General features: G+C 37.0%; 1 protein-coding gene across 1 annotated transcript in view; it reads right to left on the bottom strand.

The window, feature by feature from the left end:
• The window catches only part of gfra4a (GDNF family receptor alpha 4a), a 71,706-nt gene extending 55,960 nt beyond the window's left edge, over positions 1-15,746 (bottom strand). Inside the window, exons 1-3 of the mRNA XM_038304703.1 lie at positions 15,670-15,746; positions 14,701-14,725; positions 2,332-2,635 (exon numbers count right to left, since the gene is read on the bottom strand). Of these exons, the coding sequence (XP_038160631.1) occupies positions 2,332-2,635; positions 14,701-14,725; positions 15,670-15,746 (406 nt within the window). The remainder of the gene's footprint in view (positions 1-2,331; positions 2,636-14,700; positions 14,726-15,669) is intronic.
• Between the last annotated feature and the right edge of the window lie 3,790 nt (positions 15,747-19,536).

Here is a 19,536-nt window from a genome sequence, read left to right as displayed (position 1 = left end):
AATGTATTTTTTATGCTGCATTTTTCACTTTTCAAAGATGATTACTCCTCTAATTTGTTGACTCCAGATTGTTTACTCACAATATCTCAGAGAGAATTTCAGCTGTGCTGCTTCCATCAACAGCTTAGTATATAAATATTGGAGCTTGGCCTGTATTTCAGTTTAGTCCAGTTTCTCTGACTGTGACTAACTGGATGTGCTCTCTTTCATCCTCTGACATTGGAGCTAGCTCTGGCTGTGTGTTTCCTGGGTGTTCCTGTGGAGCTGGTTGACAGTTGCCTTTTTTTTTTTATCTCTGCTTCTTTTGTGTCTGCATCTGTCTCCTTGAACCCCAGTCGGCCTCAGCAGATGGCTGCTCACACTGCGCCTGGTTGTCCTGGAGGTTTCTTCCTGTAAAAAGGAAGATTTCCTCTCCACTGTCTCTACAAGCATGCTTGGTGTGAGGGATTGCCTTCGAGTTAATGAATCAGCTGGTTTTTCTTAGATAAAAAACATTTGAATCAATTTGACTATATGATCTGGTGGAATTGCCTCTGTAAAGTGCCTTGAAATGATATGTGTTATGAATTGGGGCGATTTAAATAAACAGAATTGATTATTTAGAAATAGAGAAGATGCAAGTTATTTATATGAATTAATATAACGTTGATGGATCTTATCAATCGACTAACGATGAATTGATGGGCATCTGTTGCTCTTAAACCTGAGTTTTCTCTTAACCGTAACAAGGGTGTCTTTCCATTATTATTATCAATATGCTGAAAGAATTATTAATTAATTAATTAAATATGTCTAATTGCATTTAGACATATTTCATTAATATAACAAATCAGGAACCTATCATTCCTGTGTAAATTATCAGCCATCCAGGTCATGGCAAATACAAAACAGGATTGAATCAGAGGAACCAGACTTTAGCTCAGTTTTTCTGAGGATGATTTAAGAACTTTCCGGGGGTCTTACTAGAGCAATCTAACATGATAAGAAAGCACACTTGGTGCAAGAAAAGCAACCCAATGCACAAGAGTCAAAATATATTTTGTCAAGATGGTTAAAATAGTTCAGGAAAAAATCCCTAGAAAGCGCAAATCATGAACTGGAAGAGGCTGAAGCCAGAGGAGGAGTCACCATGAGCAAAACCAGGCTTGGGGCCCGAATTCCTAAGGGCCCAATAAAACTCCTTATACAAGTATGGTTAATACAGTTATTGGCTATTTGCCCTGATTAATTATGTTTTAATAAAAATTATTAACTAAAATGTCCTCAGGATGCTTCTTGTATTATGTGTGTTTTGTGGACCCTTCCCCTTCCATTTCCACTACATTAGTCTGCATGTGGGGAAAGGATCCTGGAAGGCAGCAGCAAAACATGACAAAAAATCAACACGACAGGCAGGACCAGTGCAAAAAGGAGGAGAAAAGAGAAATAAGATGAAAAGAAGCCACCCCAGCGGTGCTGAAAAGAGGAGAGAAATACAGAAAAGCAGAAAGCTTCTCAAAGTTACCAAAAGCAACTACTTCCCAACTGTAGCAGCAGCTAACAGCAGAAGCATCAACCCACAACCGGCTGCGGGAAAAACACTTGTTTGAGAGGGTCGCTAGGAGGGGATGGACATATTAATTACTATGTCATTGACCTAATGAAAGCTTATGTAAAGCTTATTTTGAAATAAGCTTCACATTTGATGTGTTTTTTCTACAGATGAGGAAAAACTCAGTTGGACCTGTCTGAATCTGTTTCATATACTTGTTGTTTTGTGTGTGTCTCCTTATTTTAGAGGGCCTTGTACCTGCTTCCGCCTTGGGCCTTAAATTTATTTCTTAAGCCCACCACTGGGTACAACATTGGACATGTGTGCACATCTTGGAGAAACTTTTCCACCAGTCCAGTAAAAATACCCACAGATGTGCAGCTCAAGGACTTGTTTCATCTGTACCTAAGCGTTACGATTTGTATTTGACTTCAATAGAACACACAATCCTGTCATCATCATGACTGAACTCTATTTTTCATGTGCTGAGAGTAAAAATGTCTCCTAAAGGTTAATGTTTGAATGTCAGCATCAGAGAAGAACAAAGAAGAGCTTGGAAATAAACACAAAAGTGATCAAATATAATGTATGTGGGCAGCACAAAAGGAATCAGAGCTTTAGTTTTACCTATTTTTGACATAATAATCACTCTTTTCTATTCAACGTAGAACCTGCTGTAGAGATGTGTGGAGGCGGTTGCCTTATCCATCTTTGGTGGCCAGCACACAATAATCCCAATAAAATACTCTACCAGCTGTCGCCCACTGTTCAACCATACATTTTCTGTGTGCTTATCTCACCGTGCAGCACAGACTGGTGAAGACTCCAGTAGATGCTCAGGCAGTTCTTCTCCCTTTTCATCCCTCGTTTACACTGGCAGCCATGCAGAGGGGTGGACAGCAGCGCCGTCATAGCGTTCTCACACTGGTTCCGCGCCCCAGGGCCCAGTTTCATGCTGCCATCTCCCGCCACGCACTGCCTGAGGGTGCGCAGTCGAGGGCTGCAGGTGTCATCGCTGGAGCAGGTGTCTCCAGCGCGCAGACAGTCCCTCCCGCCTGCAGAGAGGACTGCATGTGGGACTCCTGTAAGACAAAGCGGGAGGACCTGTTAGATGACAGGCACTCAAGCATCAGGAGGAAACTAACGAGATTTGTGTTTAGTACTAAAAAACTAAACTGTCTTGCAAAGCTTCTTACTCCCCTGAGACATTTTAATATTATACCTGTTTGGAATTAAACCTTCAATGTGTTTATGATTGGAGAGGATAGACCAACAAAAAGCAGCCCACGATTATAAAATGCAATCGAAAGGAGCTTGTCTATCAAAATTTTGTAAAACAAAAATCTGAGAAGGTGGCGAGCATTTGCTGTCAATCCTTTTATTCAGACCCCGAAATAAATTTAAGTGCAAACGGCTGCTACTGTATCTGCAGCGTTTGTTAGTTCAACTTCTAACTTTATGCTCTCTCTGCTTTTTCTCAGTAGCTTCTTCTGCTCTAGGTAAGTTTGACTTTAACACCATCCTGGAGTGAAATAGCAGCTGGGCTGCTGCCATCAACACCTCCAATTATAGATGATAGAGTTGGATCTGTTTTTCAGTGCTTAGTCCTCTTTCTCTTCAAGACAAATCAATGGGCTCAGCTTATTCTGACTAACTTTATGCACTCTCCTCCTTTTTGCCATAAAACAACAACCCATAACTCATCTCTGTAACTGTTTCTTTCCTAGACAGATGCCCTATGGAGCTAGTTTACTACTGCCTTTTCTAACATAGAATGCATTTATGGATCAGTGCTTCTATATTTCTTTTGTGTGTCTGTCTCCTTCTGATCAAATACTGTTACATCTCATTAAAGCATTTAAATTTCCATATATAAAAAAAGGAAAGGAATCGACCAGTCAGAGCAGAGGACGGGCTATATTGTGCATGAATTATTATGTGATATTAAACACACTTGACACCACTGAGTGGAATCTGATGAAACTGTGGGGGTTAATGACACGTCTCAACCATACATCCTGGCATTCTTAGCACCAGACTATATCAGCTCCAGCCTAAACAAGGTGCCATGTTTGTTTCACAGAGGTGCAGGAGAGGGATGTATCACTACACATTTAATGTCATCCATTTTCACAAGGCACTAATTATACGCAAAGATGGTTAAGTGTTTTTCCAATTTCAGACATCCAACACATTCATCACTAAAATGAGGGGTAATTTTCAGCTCAGTCTAGAAAATGAATAAAACAAAAATAAAAACAGGGTTATACAATAAGAAGTGTTGTATGACATAATTTTTTAAGATGTTCTGGGGGGAAAAAGTGCACCAGGGCAGTTATTTACTTCACTGTATTTGCTTGAGAACAGTTAAACTACAACACTTGGATTACTTTATTCAAGCTATTATTGATCATTTCACCAAAGGTCAAGCTAGCCTCCACAGGTACGGCTATGTTAAGCTAGTTTTAAGTAATCAAGCTTGTTGCATTTTTGAAGACTTCTTTAAGAGTCCCAGGACTCAATGACACATTCATTGATTTGGCAACAGGAATTAAATTGTGATTTTTTTTTCTTAGTTGAAAATATAATTTTTCTCAGATGAACAACTTTTTACTTAAAAATTAAGAGAGGAAGCCAATATGGTTGCAGGTTTATATCTTGAAGTTTTTTTTTTCTTTTTCTTATTGTCATTACACTCTCACAAGTGCAGAGGAACAAAATGAATTCTCTGCATTTAACCCATCCACTTGAGGAGCAGTGGGCTGCCATTGTGCAGCACCCGGGGAGCAGTGTGGGGGTCAAGGGTCTTTTGTTTAGGGACCCAGAGTTGCAGTTTGTGGGAGTGGGGCCCTATGCCCCAACTACTAGGTTAGGGCATAAAAACTGCCCTCCCCTCACCAGTTTATAGATTTATATAACTTTTTCTCTAAGTATTTTTTCCATTATTGAGAACACCATAGTACCAAAATACAGTGCTCTTTATATGTATTTAGACAGAAGCCTTTTAGTACGGTAGCTATCTATAAAGGACTAAAAACATTAATGCATAAAAAAAGACGAATGACAGCAGATTTCGATGCCAACATCGATATATCATGCATCTCTAGTATGTACACAATTTAAATTCTTTCTAGGCATCTATCCATCCAGAAAAAAATATGAAAAACTGAAAAGTACAAATATGAACACAATATTATTATTCGGAAACATCAAAACATCAAAACTATGATTGCTGATGGATGGATGGATGGATGGATGGATGGATGGATGGATGGATGGATGGATGTTTTCCCTTTAAGCTGCATTAGTGATTATTCCCCTTCACAAGCAGCAAAGTCTAATTTAGAATTTTTTCCCACATATTGGCAGGTAAAGTCTATGTGTTGAAAGTTATATTCCAAAAATCATTTATTGTATGATTTTTACTCTATTATTGTGCTTTAATTCTTGTAGATTTCTTATATTTCAATTTTAAGTCTGTCTCACCTATGAGACTGACTGTGCATCAGTATCTGCCTTGACTGGCACAACCAATTCTGATTCTTGCTGAATTACACAAGACAAAAAGATATGTTGAATTGAAATTTAGCATTACATATTTTTCTTGTAAACTCTCTGGTAAACTTGCAGATATATTTTATTGCATGTTGCATATCCCAGTAAATCTGTTTCACATTTAAATCTGCAGTTCTCCCTACTTGTGTCTGTCATTGGCTTAAAAACAGATTTATGAACCTTCCTACTGATATGTAATGATGCCAGGGAATCTAATTTTCAAGACATCTAGAAGCTCTGCACTCTTATTCTGTTTAATAAAAAACAACAGGTATGTGCTGACATGATTTCCATGAGAAATATATTGGATTTTTTAGTAAACAAACATCCAGTTGCCTCCATTTTAAGACTGATTTGAGTTTGTCATTAATTTTCAAACATAAACAAAAAAACAATATCTTATTTCTGCTGTTAAGTGTATACTGTAAGGCTCTGCTTTCTGTGCATATAGTAAAAAATGGTACCTTCCTAGCAGAACAATTCAACCTTTCTAAGGAGTCACCTATAGTTGGCTGTCAATAAAACTTTTGACAGACAATGAACTGAGAAGTTCATAGTGAGATCTTTGGTAGGTTTGTGAAATCTGTTGAAAGAAAATATCTGCCACTCATTTTGAGTGCTCACCTGTTTTAAGCACTTGACAGAAGAACTGATTGTGCTTCCCCTCTCCCTAAACTATTGACTTCACCTTTAGCAGCTAATTTTTCATGCAAATACATATAGAAAAATTAACTCCAAAAAGCTAAATAATGCCATTCATTTATCATGCAAATCAGTTCCACTGGTGAGTTCAAAATGGATCAAGCGATTGAACCTTAAGAAGCGGTTTCATCTCCAAATACCTTCTTCACTTTGAGAAGTCTCCATTAATGCAGATTCACATTGAAATTACCTATTATTGCATTGTTATGATAGTTTCTATTTCTTGTTTATTTTCTCTTGTACAAGTGGTTTGAACTGCAGGTGGGAAAACACGTGTGGGTGGTATGTGTTGGTGTTCTCACGCTGGAAGTAGAGCTGAAACAGCCACCTCAAAGCATGATTCGGCTTTACCCATTTCCAAAAATGACTAGGGAAAAAAAGGACCCCTTGAGCCCCAACAGTGCAAATCACATTAAATTGCAACTATTCCAGTGTGGAGGGGTTTGATATTTATGCTGAAATTTAAGAAGCACTTCAGATTGCAGGAGATATGCTGTTTGCCTAGAAACAGAGCTGCATCACCCCAGCAGTTCAAAGACAGACAGTCAAAACCAATTAAGAGGAATCAGTTGCCCTGTCATTCAAATTTGTTCCATCCTATGTGCCTGACTGTTTATCATACTGCGATAAATAATTTGTTTTTTGCTTCTGCTCTCTCAGGTTTTTCTGTTTCCTCTGCACACAATCAAATCATTCTTTTTTTTCTACCCACATATCATCTCCTGCTGAAAACACATCTGGGATTATTTAAGGAGCAGACCTTGAAAGGAGATAGAGTTTTAAAGAGATGCCAGAATAAAACTAAATAATAAAGAAAAGGTAAAACTAAAGTGTATTCAGAAACGTCCTATACCTGAGTCAGTCTGAACAATGACTGATAAATTTAATTAATATTTAATGAATTATAAATACACAGTAGGAACTATAAAGCCAGTTCACATGAGCAGGTTAGGCGTATTTTGAGGATTGTATGTATCATGAATCACTGCTGCCTTGCAGCTAGAAGGTTGCAGGTACGATTCCCAGCCAGGTGTCTTCTGCATGGAGTTTGCATGTTCCCTGAGCATGCGTGGGTTCTCTCCGGGTACTCTGGCTTCCTCTCACAGTCCAAAAACATGCCAAATAGGTTAATTGGCTTCTCTAAACTCTCCTAAGTTGTGAGTGTGTGTGTGAATGGTTGTTTGTCCTGTTTATCTCTGTGTTGCCCTGCAATGGACTGGGGACCTGTCCAGGGTGTAGCCCACCTCTCGCCCGTAGACAGATGGAGATAGGCACCAGCACCCCTCGTGACCCTGATTGGGATAAGCGCGATGGAAAATGTCTGAAGCAGAAGAACCAGAATAATTCTGGGCAGTATAGGCTATGTATTGAACAGTTATGGTTTCACATGGTTCACTAAATTTCCATGTTCACTTAAATTACTTTATTTCAATGAAATGCCAAAGCTAGTACCTAAATGTTCAGACTTTTCTTTTATAGGAGCACCACGCTCATAGGGACAAAAGTTGATTTTAGCCTACAGAAACAGGAGCATAAAAAGCAAGAGAGAGCAGAGAAGGAGCACGAACTCATGGTCGTGACTTTTTGTTGGCCACTTATTGAATCTGCATGCATCAAAATTTTAAAATATCAATGGAGATCAGTTCACATGAGTGTGTTTTAATTCAAACTGCTTGTATGGGTATTTACTTTTGCCAGAATATAGACCTCATAGCTGCAGTTCATTTAGAAAGAGAAATATTTTCAATAGATAACAGGAAGGCTCATGGGAGGTGGCAAAGCTGCTTTATTTTATCCCTTAAAGCTATCTGTTATGGAGCGAGTTACTGTAGATGTTAATGCTGACAGGCTTTTGGAAAAATCAGAATTAAGGTAAGGAGCAATGTTCCCTGGATGTCTAACCACACAGATGGCCGCCTCTGTAGTGCTAGCCACATTAACTTCCTCATTTCTAATATAAGATGCTGTGGACGGTTTTAAATATCAGTTCTATCCATTTTATTCTATTTGTAAGAGTAGAAAATCTTTGTTTTACACTGATTGTTTGCAGCGTGACTTTGTCTAAAATGCCTCTGTTGTGTCTTAAAGATAAATCAGAACATGAAATGGCTTTTGTAATCAACAGGAGGCGTGCTTTGCATTGCTAGAGGCGTCCATTGAACTTCCATGGCTGCCATTATCTAGCTACTATAGCTGTTGACAAATCTCACAGTTTCTTTTATATGGAGAAAAAGATTGATACTTTTATGGATTGTATGACAAAATCTAATTAAGATCATATATCCAAAAATGACATTCATCACTGTTATTGCAAAGGATGATAGTGATAAAAAAGTGAGGGAAATAAGTGATGTTGATGGCAGAATGACTAATGTGTTCACATAATGTGAGCTTGACTTAGTATAAATCATTGAGCTGGAAAACATTGACATCTGTATATCTGGTTTGTTTGGTTTCCTTAAACCCTGAAATGCAACTTCAAGATTCAACTGAACAAACAATATTATGTGGTGAAAAGGGATGTTTTATGTTAGAAATACACATTTATAACATCATAACATAGAATATCAAAGAAATTATGCAAATGAATGACACCTTTCAGTATTTTATTACTCATTTTTGAAAAAAGTGAATTATTTACTATATAGACTAATTACTAAAAGAGTAAAAAAAAATCAAGATTTTAATTTGTATTATTTTGAGGATCATGTCTTATGATAAAGACTCAAAATGGAGTGTCTTAAAAATATGATAACACTGATGCTCTCCTGAAATGAGAGACTGGATGTTTTGGTGCTTTTTTTTTTTTATAATAATTTATTTTATTTTGATGTGCTGCCCTATAGTCACAGTTTCTAGCCATTTAGTTACAACAATCCCTATAAGTGTGTGGGAGGTTTGTTGAAAGTATGACAGGATTACCTCTGTCACCACACTTCTGTCACTGTATGTTGCTGTTCACTATTAGCGATCTGAACACTTTTCAAACTACAGTGACTCATTCTGTCTACTTGGGCTTGTTGTTTTCCATTTTTTTCCCTGCTACAGAACAGTCTCTATTCAGAAAAGAAAATATACATTTAAGGAAAACATTTTAATTCAGTTTTTTTGAAAGAGGTTCAGGAAGAGTAAATGGCTAAATGGCTAAATGGAAACCCTGAAGGACATTTTGACGTGAATCAATGGCTAACCAAAACATGTCTGAGAGAAAGAAGGACCCTCATTTCTACCCATTACTGACAAACTCACCCATACACATATATTAGCTAGTCCAAAATAAGCACACCTATCCAAACTTCTGGGAGCGGAACTTGTATAAAAGCAATCTTTCTATATTCAAGTTCTTCAAAAACACACAACCATAAAAGTACCAAAAGTTTCAAAAGTAAATATTATTTTGTTGAAGTGAGATTAAAAGTGTATATCAACTAAAATAAAGTGCAAATACTCTATACTACAGATTTAAAAAATAAAATGTTTCATATTTCATTAGACAATATTGATATGAGGGCTGTTAGCATTAAATGGTACTGTCACTGGAGAAGCCAGATTCAGAAATAGGTGCAGATTAAAGGACAGGTTATACTCCTACAGAAGTCTGTCACAGCTTGTCGCAGATATTTTTGATTTATGCCAAATTTTGAAGAGTGGTCTGCAATATGTTATTCCACGCCACAATGCAAGAGGGACAATCACAAACTGGCTGTGGGTCTAGATACGACCGAGGTGGTGAGGAAGTGGAAAAACGCAAGGGGCGTGTTTGTGCGACAACGGAGGGATATGAGGCCGAAAAAGAGCGGGGATCCAGGTGGAAAAAGGGTCCCAGCGTTCTCACGCACCTCATTCTCCTAGCTGGTCCAACTTCTCGTGTTGTTTTCCACAATGGCGGTCATTCAAACAAAACAAGCAGGTACCAAACAGGAAATACGCATAGCGTAGAGCGGTTGTAGATTTGACCAATCAGAGGCCTTCTGTCTGCGGCACTGTCTGCGATCACCTACAATTTTGAAGAGGGGCACCAGAGTGTCTGCGGCCGGGGCATATTTGCGTTCACCGCGACACACAGGCAGACGACCCTGTTTCTGAATATATATCAGATTACAGCTGTTATTAGATATCGACTGCAGCCGAACTGAGACCAACTTTTCAGGCAGCATTAGTTTGGTGCCTATTATCATAGTAGCTTTGCCTCATCTATTCCTGTTTGGCTTTGACACCATCCTGGAGAGAAATATCAGCTTTGCTGCGACCATAAACACCTCTGTTTTCCAGTGTAGCCCTGTTTCTCTGACTGTGACTGGCTGGATATGCTTTCTTCATCCTTTGACATGGGAGCTGACTCAGAGCTCGTCTCCCTGGCTGTCTGTTTCCTGGAGCGGGGCTGCCTTTTACAGTTGCCTTTTGTATCACTGCTTCTGTCTCCTTAAACCTAAGTCAGCCTCGGCAGATGGTTCTGCTGGAGGTTTCTTCCTGTTAAAAGGAAGTTTTTCCTCTCCACTGTTGCAACAAGCATGCTTAGTGTGAGGGATTGTCTTCAATGAGTTGATGCACTCAACTGGTTTTCCTTAGATAGAAAACTTGAATAAATGTAACTATATGATCTGGTGAACTGTAAAGTGCCTTGAGATGACACGTGTTTTGAATTCCCACAATATGAATAAACTGAATTAACCTGAAGTGGATTTATCTTCACAATAAAAGACTGTATTCACATTGCTTTGCAATTACTCTAAATGCATTTTTAGAAAAAACATTGTACTTAATATGTACATTTCAAAGTAAAACCAAACAGAATTTTTTCTAATATACTAATAAACGTTTAAGGGCATAGTGAAATACAGTGCCAAACCAAAAGTGGTTGGTAAATTCAAGTCCGACCATTGATGGTCCTACTGCGTCCAACATAGACATGCAGAGCAATCCATGATGCAAGCCACCTCACTCTTATTCAAGCTAAAATCTGACTTGTTTGCATGTCCAAAAAAATCAGATTTTATTTTTCACATACCGGTATTTTACTTATTGTGTAATTGGGTTCCTACAATAATTATTAATTCATTGTTTCATACATATACATTTAAGTCTTTTTATGAAGCCAAAACCGTACCAAAACTTGTTCATTCAGAGAGAGAGTTATCAGTTTTTTTTTATGAATTTTTATTTATTTTGAGCTTGGTCTGCATAGCAGGAATCAGCAAACAAGCATAAAGTAACTTTTCCGAAATCTGGCCTTTCAGTTAAGAAAAAGTTTTGGAGAAATCATACTTGTGTTTAAAGCTGGTTCAAAGTGGCTCCAAATCCTTCCTTCAAGCTTCTGAATGAACAGGACTGTTCCTTTTTTAACTCTGGCATTTAGTCAGTGTGTGTATTAAATAAAATGTAAGAATTCAGAAGTGTTGATGTTCCCTTGTGGCCCTGAGAACCGGGATAAAATATTCTTCTTTCAGTGTTGTGAAGTCAGCTATAGGTGCAACATGACTACAAGCTTTTACAAAGAACTGTGCCTTCCACTGCTTTGAACCTATTAAACTTGATATCTATTTTAAGCATCTATGGTAAGGTAAACAAAAAGTTGGAAACATAAAAAAAATATAAATTTGTACTGACACAGGAGAACAATAATGAAAAAAAAAGAAGTTACAGGAAACATATGAAAAAGCTCTAAGACTAAATGATAACCATTTGAATACAACACACGTCTTGTTGGCCAAATGGTTAGCTCTGTTATTGTTGAGCTGAAAAAAATAATCCTCCAGCTGCATGTTGTTACTCAGATATGTTTGGTCAGCACTGTGGAGAAGAACTTTCACAATAAATTGCTGTTCAGGTGTGTCTTCCATCAAACTTGAATATGCTAGGTATTTTATGATCCATTTTCCAAGAATTACAGTTCCTAGAAAATCTCTGTTTCCAGTCAAGGCTAAACAGAAGAAAAACACTTCAGAACAAAATGGTACCAACCCACTGCAGGGATAAAAAAATGAGAACTGTATGCTCTGGAGCATTTCTATGATGTTTTATGTTTCCTTTTTATCACTTTGATACCTGCTTAAAACTAATATTGAAAATAAGGCACAAAAAAAATCCACTTTGGACAGCTGCTTTTAGAAGCTATTTTAACAGTAAGAAGCTATTTTTGTGTAAAATCTCATCCCACTATGAGTGCGGCTATCTTTAAGAGTAAAAGCATCATGTAAAAAGTAAACACAGCAGACAGGTGAAGGCTATTATTAATTATTGTTCCATTCAAGTATGTAATATCCTGATCCCATAAACAATCAGTGGACAGCTCGTAAAACAGTCAATTTGAAAAAACAACAAACAGCCAGTTTCTATAGGGAGGGAAGAAGTTTTACATTTTTCACACTATGTCCATTCTATGTGGCCAACTGTACTTTCGTAACATTTTAAAAGCTCAACACTGTTGGTTTCTGATTTCACAAGAGCATTGATTCCCAAAGTTGAGGATGTGAATATGAAGTATTGGGTCTAGAGATCTTCTATACAAATTTAACTAACCAATAAAATTGTTAATGTTGATGTGTTATTGTGAGTTATCTATAGCAATTGGCCCAATTTTTACTGTGACTAATTGTATGTGCTCTCTTTCATCATTATTAGACAGAACCACCTGTGGATCTAGTTCACCTTTTCTAACATAGAAAGTATCTATAGATCAAGGGTCTGTTTCACGAAGCAGGTTTACTGAAAACTCAAGTTTCCAAACCTGAAATATGGGAAATTCTGACTTTTCTGTTTCTCAAAGAGATTTTACTCAACCTGTGCTTCTGTTGCTGTAGTAACATTCTCCCCAGAGCTAACTCTGTCTGCTCTCCTTACAGCCAATCACGCTGTTTTACTTCCTGATTTAGTCCGATTTTTGTCGCAGTTTTGTGCATAAAATAAAAATTATTAACTAGGTCCGTTAGACACAGTAGGTTTTAAAAACAAACACTGCATGTCTGTTTGATGAGGATTTTTTTAAACAATGATCGTCATTTTTTTCCACAGAGAATTAAATATTTATAGGGAGAGGATTATACAACTAAGTTGAGAGGATAACAGATTTATTTGCTTTTTTTTTTTTTTTTATATGAGTGACATGTGGACTGTTTAATTTTTATCTATTTTTACAGTACATGAAGAACTACTTTTCAGTTTACACATATATAGATTTATTAATTCCGCGGGAAAAAGGAATTACTTTAGGGTTAGGATTAGGATTCACTCTGTGCCAGCCTACAACCTACTGATCCTACTGGCAAAATTCAAAGCCCTTTTATAAGACTCATAACCACTCATTACAGCTATTTATTGGGATAATAACATCCAAAGCTGCTGCAAACAGCTGCTTAGTATTTACTGTATGATGGAAGACAGAATCAACATGAGGAGGAACCCTATGAGATGATGAACAGGTTCTATTTATTAGAATAACATTTTTAGACTTCATCTTAACCTGCTGCAAGATTATTTAATCTAAATAGAATCCTTAATCTACAACCATTCAAGAAATAAACCTGTAATGTTATCGTGGTCCTAACAGGCTATGGCAGGCCGTTTTGATTTGTGTTGGTTTTACTGAAAATGTATTCCTGATATCTAAAGATATTTTTGGTCATTTTTTCCTGGTAAAAATGTCAAAAAGGTCACTTCTAGAATAAATATCCTGGATGTCTAGAAATTAATTTCAGAACTCCATATTCCTATTGTTACTGGTCAGCATTTGTATTATTTTGAGAGTAAAGAAATGTATTTCAGATATTATAAATGCCTATTCAGTCAAGATGAGAAATATCAAAATGGCCACCTAAAATGTGTTAACATTTCTAGGTATATAAAACATTAATTCTTACTGGTATAATGTTGCTTTTTTTACTTTCTGAAATTCAGTGTCTGCTGCAAAAATGGAATTTAGAAAATACATTATTACAGTTCCGTCTAGGAGTGTGATTTTTTTCAGGAAGAATCTTATGTTAGTGATCTAAAAATGTTACAATATTTTTAAATCAGATTTTCTTATTCACTTTTTACATGAGAAAACCCCGCTAAAGCCACAGAGTTTACTCGGCATAATGTAAATCATTTCCTCCATCCCTCTTGTTCAAAATGCTTATTCCCACACAGGTAATAGAAAATAAGTTGATTCATTACAAATCTTGCCACACAATAAAACGGAATAGACATTCAAGTGTATCTTGGCTAAACTGGTAAGCAGCATAAGGCACTCAAGTGTTACAGTGAACTAAACTATGACTCATTCAGGCTAAATTAGTTAGAAAATTGATTGCTAGGTCTTATTAGATGAGTAAATGTTTTTTTTTTTTTTTTTTTTTTTATCATTTCCAGCATGGCATCAGCAAGTTGCTATCCATGAGTCATTTTTGAAAGTTTGGGTTAAACTCTGCGCTCCCTGTTGATGGATTAATATAACTGCAAACAAAGATGGCTGTACTACAGATATGAGTAAAACATCAAATCACTGGCAGAAGTGTATATTTTTATATATAAATAATATAAGAAAAATGACTAGAGGCAGGCAGAGTACCAAAAATGGTAATCACATTTATGTAGTACTACCTCAACATATTCAAACTTGAGTAAAGTAAAGAGTAGCGGTTTAAGAAATAACTCAAGTAAAAAAAAATTTGGTAAAAAGGTACTGTTACTAAAGTACCGAGTAACAGTTTCACTTTTTAAAAGTATGTAATCAGGCACACCATGATATGAAGTTATTTACAAATTCACTTTGTTTTAAAGACAAAAATAATTATATAAAAGAGTATTTGTAAAATAAATTTAGGCAGAGGAAACACAAAATCTGTTTTATCTAACATTAATCATATGAAACCCTTTCGTATGCATGTATGATAGACCAGAGTAAATTACCCCCAAGGATACTATAGTATTACTTTCACCTCCATGTCATAAAAGTCTCTGCAGTTAAAATCATGTTAGAGCAAAAATGAACAAAAATTAATACTCATTTTAGTGATAGTTTAAGTGTGTCTGGTAATTTATGTCAAAATTTGCAGCTAATCCAAAACACTGCTGCCTGTGTTCTCACTGGAACTAAGAAAATATTCTGGATATAATTTAGGGATTTCTTTAAAAGAAATTAAAGACAGTTTTGCATCACTTCTTGTGAGACGTACAAAATCCCTAAGCTAGACAAAAGCACTTTTTGCACTTGGCAGATTGTGTTTATCAGCGACATATAATAAGTAGATAGGGCTGAGTCTTGCCTCACCTTACCTTGCCTTATTTTCTCTTTAGTAAATGTACTTACAGTTGGTAGTATAGTCAAGGATTTAATTTAAGTAAAAGTAAAAAAAAAAAGACAAAAAAAAACATGGTGCAGTCAAACTACTCCTAAACGGGGAGGATTTCCCATATGGCAATCCTAGATAGTTGCCCAGGCCCCCAAAGTACCTGGGGGCTCATAAAACTCTGTTTACTGTATAGATCCAATCCTTTCACTAAAATGCCATCAGAACGCATATAATATTAATTGTGTCTTAGCCCCCACTCCCTTCAGTGTCCACCACATTGCTGCACATGTTCAGAAAGGTCCAAACAGACAGCAGCAAACCATTTGAAAACAAACGGTGTGAAGACCAGTGTTGCAACTTACCGCTTATATCCCCACATTTAGTGACTTTTCAGACCCATTTAGCACTTTTATTTCAAAAAAGCCCCTAGCGCAAAATCTAGCGACTTTTTTCTGCTACTGGAGACTTTGGCGACAACATGTAAAAGCGCCAAACAAGTAGCAGAGCAAGTAGATTCGTAACCCCGCCTGCTGCTTTCCTCTATCTTGTCTGCTGTCATGATTCATGCAGCTATAGGAAAATCTGTGGTTATTATTATAAGAATCTTACTCTTTGTACTGTGGCGTGTGGCGTATGGTCTGAGCACTAATAGGCTTTCCCTCCTCACCTTCAACCTCTGCAGCCATGCTGGCACCAAATATTTGTGTATTAGGAAAATAATCATTTATAGTATATTGCACCTTCATCATTGATGTCGCAAAGTTCTTCAGAAAGAATAAAGCATTTAAACAGCTAATACATTAAATTAAACCTGTCTTAAATAAAAACATATCTTTTTAAAAGAGTGAGCATTTGACTCAAAGATCAGACTTTAAAGTTGGTTCCAAGACGTCTAGAATGTTTAGCGTGTTCTGGTAATGAAGAGGCAGAAAGGCTAAAACCAAGACTCTGTGGACCTGATCTTTAAAGATTTACAACAGGAGGAGCTACACTGCATTTGTAACTCTTTTCAGTACGTGCAATAGGTGGGAGTGTTTCATGTGATCTACAATCTCAGTCTCAGAGTACAGTAAGAGATGCACTCCCCATGTCTCTTTGCAGGCTCTTTTGATTTCTGCCCCACTTAACTTTAGCCTTATTTTTGTTTGTTTTGGTTTAATTGTATAAAGAATATGTGCCATCTTACGGCATTAATCTATGCCCACCTGCACAGACTTTATTTCCACTCATTATTATCTTTTTAACTGTTGTTATTTTTGATAAATATGTGTAGATGTGCACATAAACTAACGCCCTCCACCGTCATTGTACCAGTGCCTCCTTTGTGGCTACAATAACTGCAAATATTTTGTGCATCCAATTTGCAACCGACTTTCAGGAGTACTAAACAACACAAGAACCTCGGCTACAGTTGAGCTGACTATTTGAAACATTGTTTGCACGTCTTAAATGTACATACATTTACTGACCCTCCAAACATTATTTTGCACAGTTTGGTCATATTAATGAAGGCAGACACTCAAAAAACGTTTTTTTTTAGCTACCATCTGCTGAATTGAAAACATAAATCACTTTGTACCCTCTGTGAAGATCTGCTATGTGCCTACTAACAAATTTGCACCTGTTGTAAGACACATAAAGCTTCTTAAGATCAGGCTCTTAGTTTGGTAAATTCCAGCGCCTTTAACAACCAATAAGAAAAACGTAGCTACTAGGTGGGGCTGTTGAGCACACTCTATAGGCCAAAATGAAATGAGTGCCATGCCTCTCTCTATCTCCACCCCAGCTGCACACCAGCCCTCAGAAAACCCCTCCATTTCCTCAATTTTTCTTTATCGTTTTTCAAAGACAGAATAATTATGCCATTAATGAAGTGTTTCCTATTAGCATCAAATGTTGTAAATTTGCGGCTAATGGTGTTAGTAGACTGTTTAGTTAGTAATTACATTGCGACGGCAGAATGAATAGCCCGCCTGCAACAGCAATCTAAGTTAGATGCTCCTACGCTATGATGGCATTTAACCACAGAGAGACGGTGTGTGACGTCATACCATATTCCAACCTAAAATCATACCTTTAGTTCTACAGGTAACTATTTATCTGATCTGTTTATATTAATTAATGCGTATTGCTCCTTTATAACAGCACACAACCACATAGAGGCTTCTGAGAAAAAGTCAGATATTCATTGGACCAGATTAGTATAAGTAATATTTTTCCAACCATGAAAAGTCTTCTGTCCTGCAGCAGGGCATCAGGGCCCATTAGAGAGCATAGCTGGCAGCACACTGAACCGTGTCCACCCTGCCAGCTGCCCCCTGCTGTACTATGCCAGCAACCAAACGGAGGGTGTTTTACAAGTTGACATTGATCCTGACCACAGAACAACTGGTTGTCAACAAGACATCCTATTATCCCTTGCACTGAATAAACATTTCCTGCATTTATTTGCACTGATGGCCTACTTAGACAATAAAAAGAGTGGTTCACATTTCCTCACAGAGGGTTGAGAGCAGCAGCAGCAAGAAAAATGAGCTTGGCAGCTGTTGAAGATCACCATGTTTGGAAGAAAAAGGCACTAAAAATGTCATCCACCTGTGTGTGAAACGATCAGCTGGAAAAGGCAGGACTTGGGAGAGGATGTTTTCCAGAATTAGATATTTGTCACACATGCCAGGAAATCCATGGACTTGACAGAATAGCCCAGAGTCGCTCCAGATGTAATTGTTGCCAATTTTCTCAGACAGCAATTGGGGGAAACAAGACTATTTGTTTCATCTTTTCCTGAGTGCTCTCATGCTGACCTTTAAAATCCTCACTCTTATTTGAGCATGACAGCTATAAAACCCTGCAGTTTCAACTTTTGATGGCTTGCAATGCCTCTATGCTGGTACAAATGAAATGCAGTTAAATGTGAAAAAAAAACCAGCTGGGTCTCAAAACCACAGTAAGATTGTTTCTCCTTTAGTAAATTTAGTTAAAACGTTGATATCAGTGTTTAAACAAAGCATGTTTCAAATAAACTTCTGCAGCTTTTCTTTCAGTCCCACAGCATTAATGGGTTCACACAGAGATCAGCCCATCATAGTATGGGTGTTTGAGGGGATGCTACATTAGGGAAGCCCAGAGGGCCAAACACCATCAAATATTATCACTGAAGAAGTTAGGTATCAGTATTGGTGTCATTTGAAAGTAATTTGGTTCACATTTACATTAGCAATCTCTATATAAAAGGCCTCTTTAAACAAAACAGTTGTGTCTCAAACCCGCCTACACTCCCCCCCATTTGAGCTGCCTCTAGCAGTTCATGGGCAACTGGGGAAAAGTATGGGCTCCTTTACAGATTTAAACTTTTGATTTTTTTTCTTTTACAAGTTTAAAAAAATATATATATGTAATATCAGTGTCATGTATCAAGTCAGAATTCTGCCAAAAGTAGCTATGAGTAATAGATAATCACATCAATATGAGCAGATTTCAAGACAAACATTTCTGAGTTACACTGTGTTCAGAAAAAAAAAAAAAACTTCAATGGCTTTAACAGTTGGAATGTAGATGCCCGAGCCAGAGGTGTTGAGTTTGCTCTTCAGTCATTTTACTAGCCATGAGTCCTGATTATTTTTTCATGTCACACAAACATAGAAAACCCTCTTTCTTCTCCTGAATATCATGGATGCCATTTCTGTGGAACATTGTTGTAAATTGTAGCCCCTTTTGGGACACGCAAAGTAAATCGACGTTGCTTTCAAGAATTCTCCATGGTAACAGCAATAAAGTCCTGATTTAAATAAGGCAGCTGAAACCACTTTTCCAACTGCATACAGAATCTTTACATATCATCTGCAACACACTAATTACACTTTTACACATTTTTATCAGTTTCTTAGTTTAAAACTGTTTATTGAGGAATGTTGATTTGCTAAAAGATATCTTTTTATTTTTATCTAAAAGTCCAAGCATCTAATAATTGATCAGAAATTCAATCAAAACAATTTTTCCACAGCCTTTATAATAACTGCCTAAATAAATGCTTTTTAATTTACTCTAGATAAGGCAGCATTTTCTTTTTTACTTGTCTCGTTATAACACTGCATAGCTCCATATTTTGTGGCCTGTGTCTGCGTCAGAGAGACGCGTTTCCATCTTCTTTTCTTTTCCAGTGTTGACTGAGAATTACAGACTTTGGTAGCAAATATGACTATATATTTGGTTGTATCACTCCAATGTTTGTCTGTTCATGGTACGTTTGTGTGAGAGCAAATAACATATTGTTTAAGTTAATCCCAGGAGAATAAAACTGCTTCAATAAAATGGATTTGCATAAACGCTAGCCGAAATAAAAAAATGACAAATGAGGGATTTCTCTAGAATTACATGGCCTTGTTATTTACTTCAAATTAAATTAAATCGGTCAAAAACTGCAAGGCAATCTCACTTGTCTAAATTACTTTTCTCACAAGTAAATTTTTTTCTGCC

The sequence above is a fragment of the Cyprinodon tularosa genome, unplaced genomic scaffold (genome assembly GCF_016077235.1).
Source record: "Cyprinodon tularosa strain WSP-4 unplaced genomic scaffold, ASM1607723v1 ctg54, whole genome shotgun sequence".
NCBI lineage: Eukaryota > Metazoa > Chordata > Actinopteri > Cyprinodontiformes > Cyprinodontidae > Cyprinodon > Cyprinodon tularosa.
This window is presented reverse-complemented; position numbering and strand designations above follow the sequence as displayed.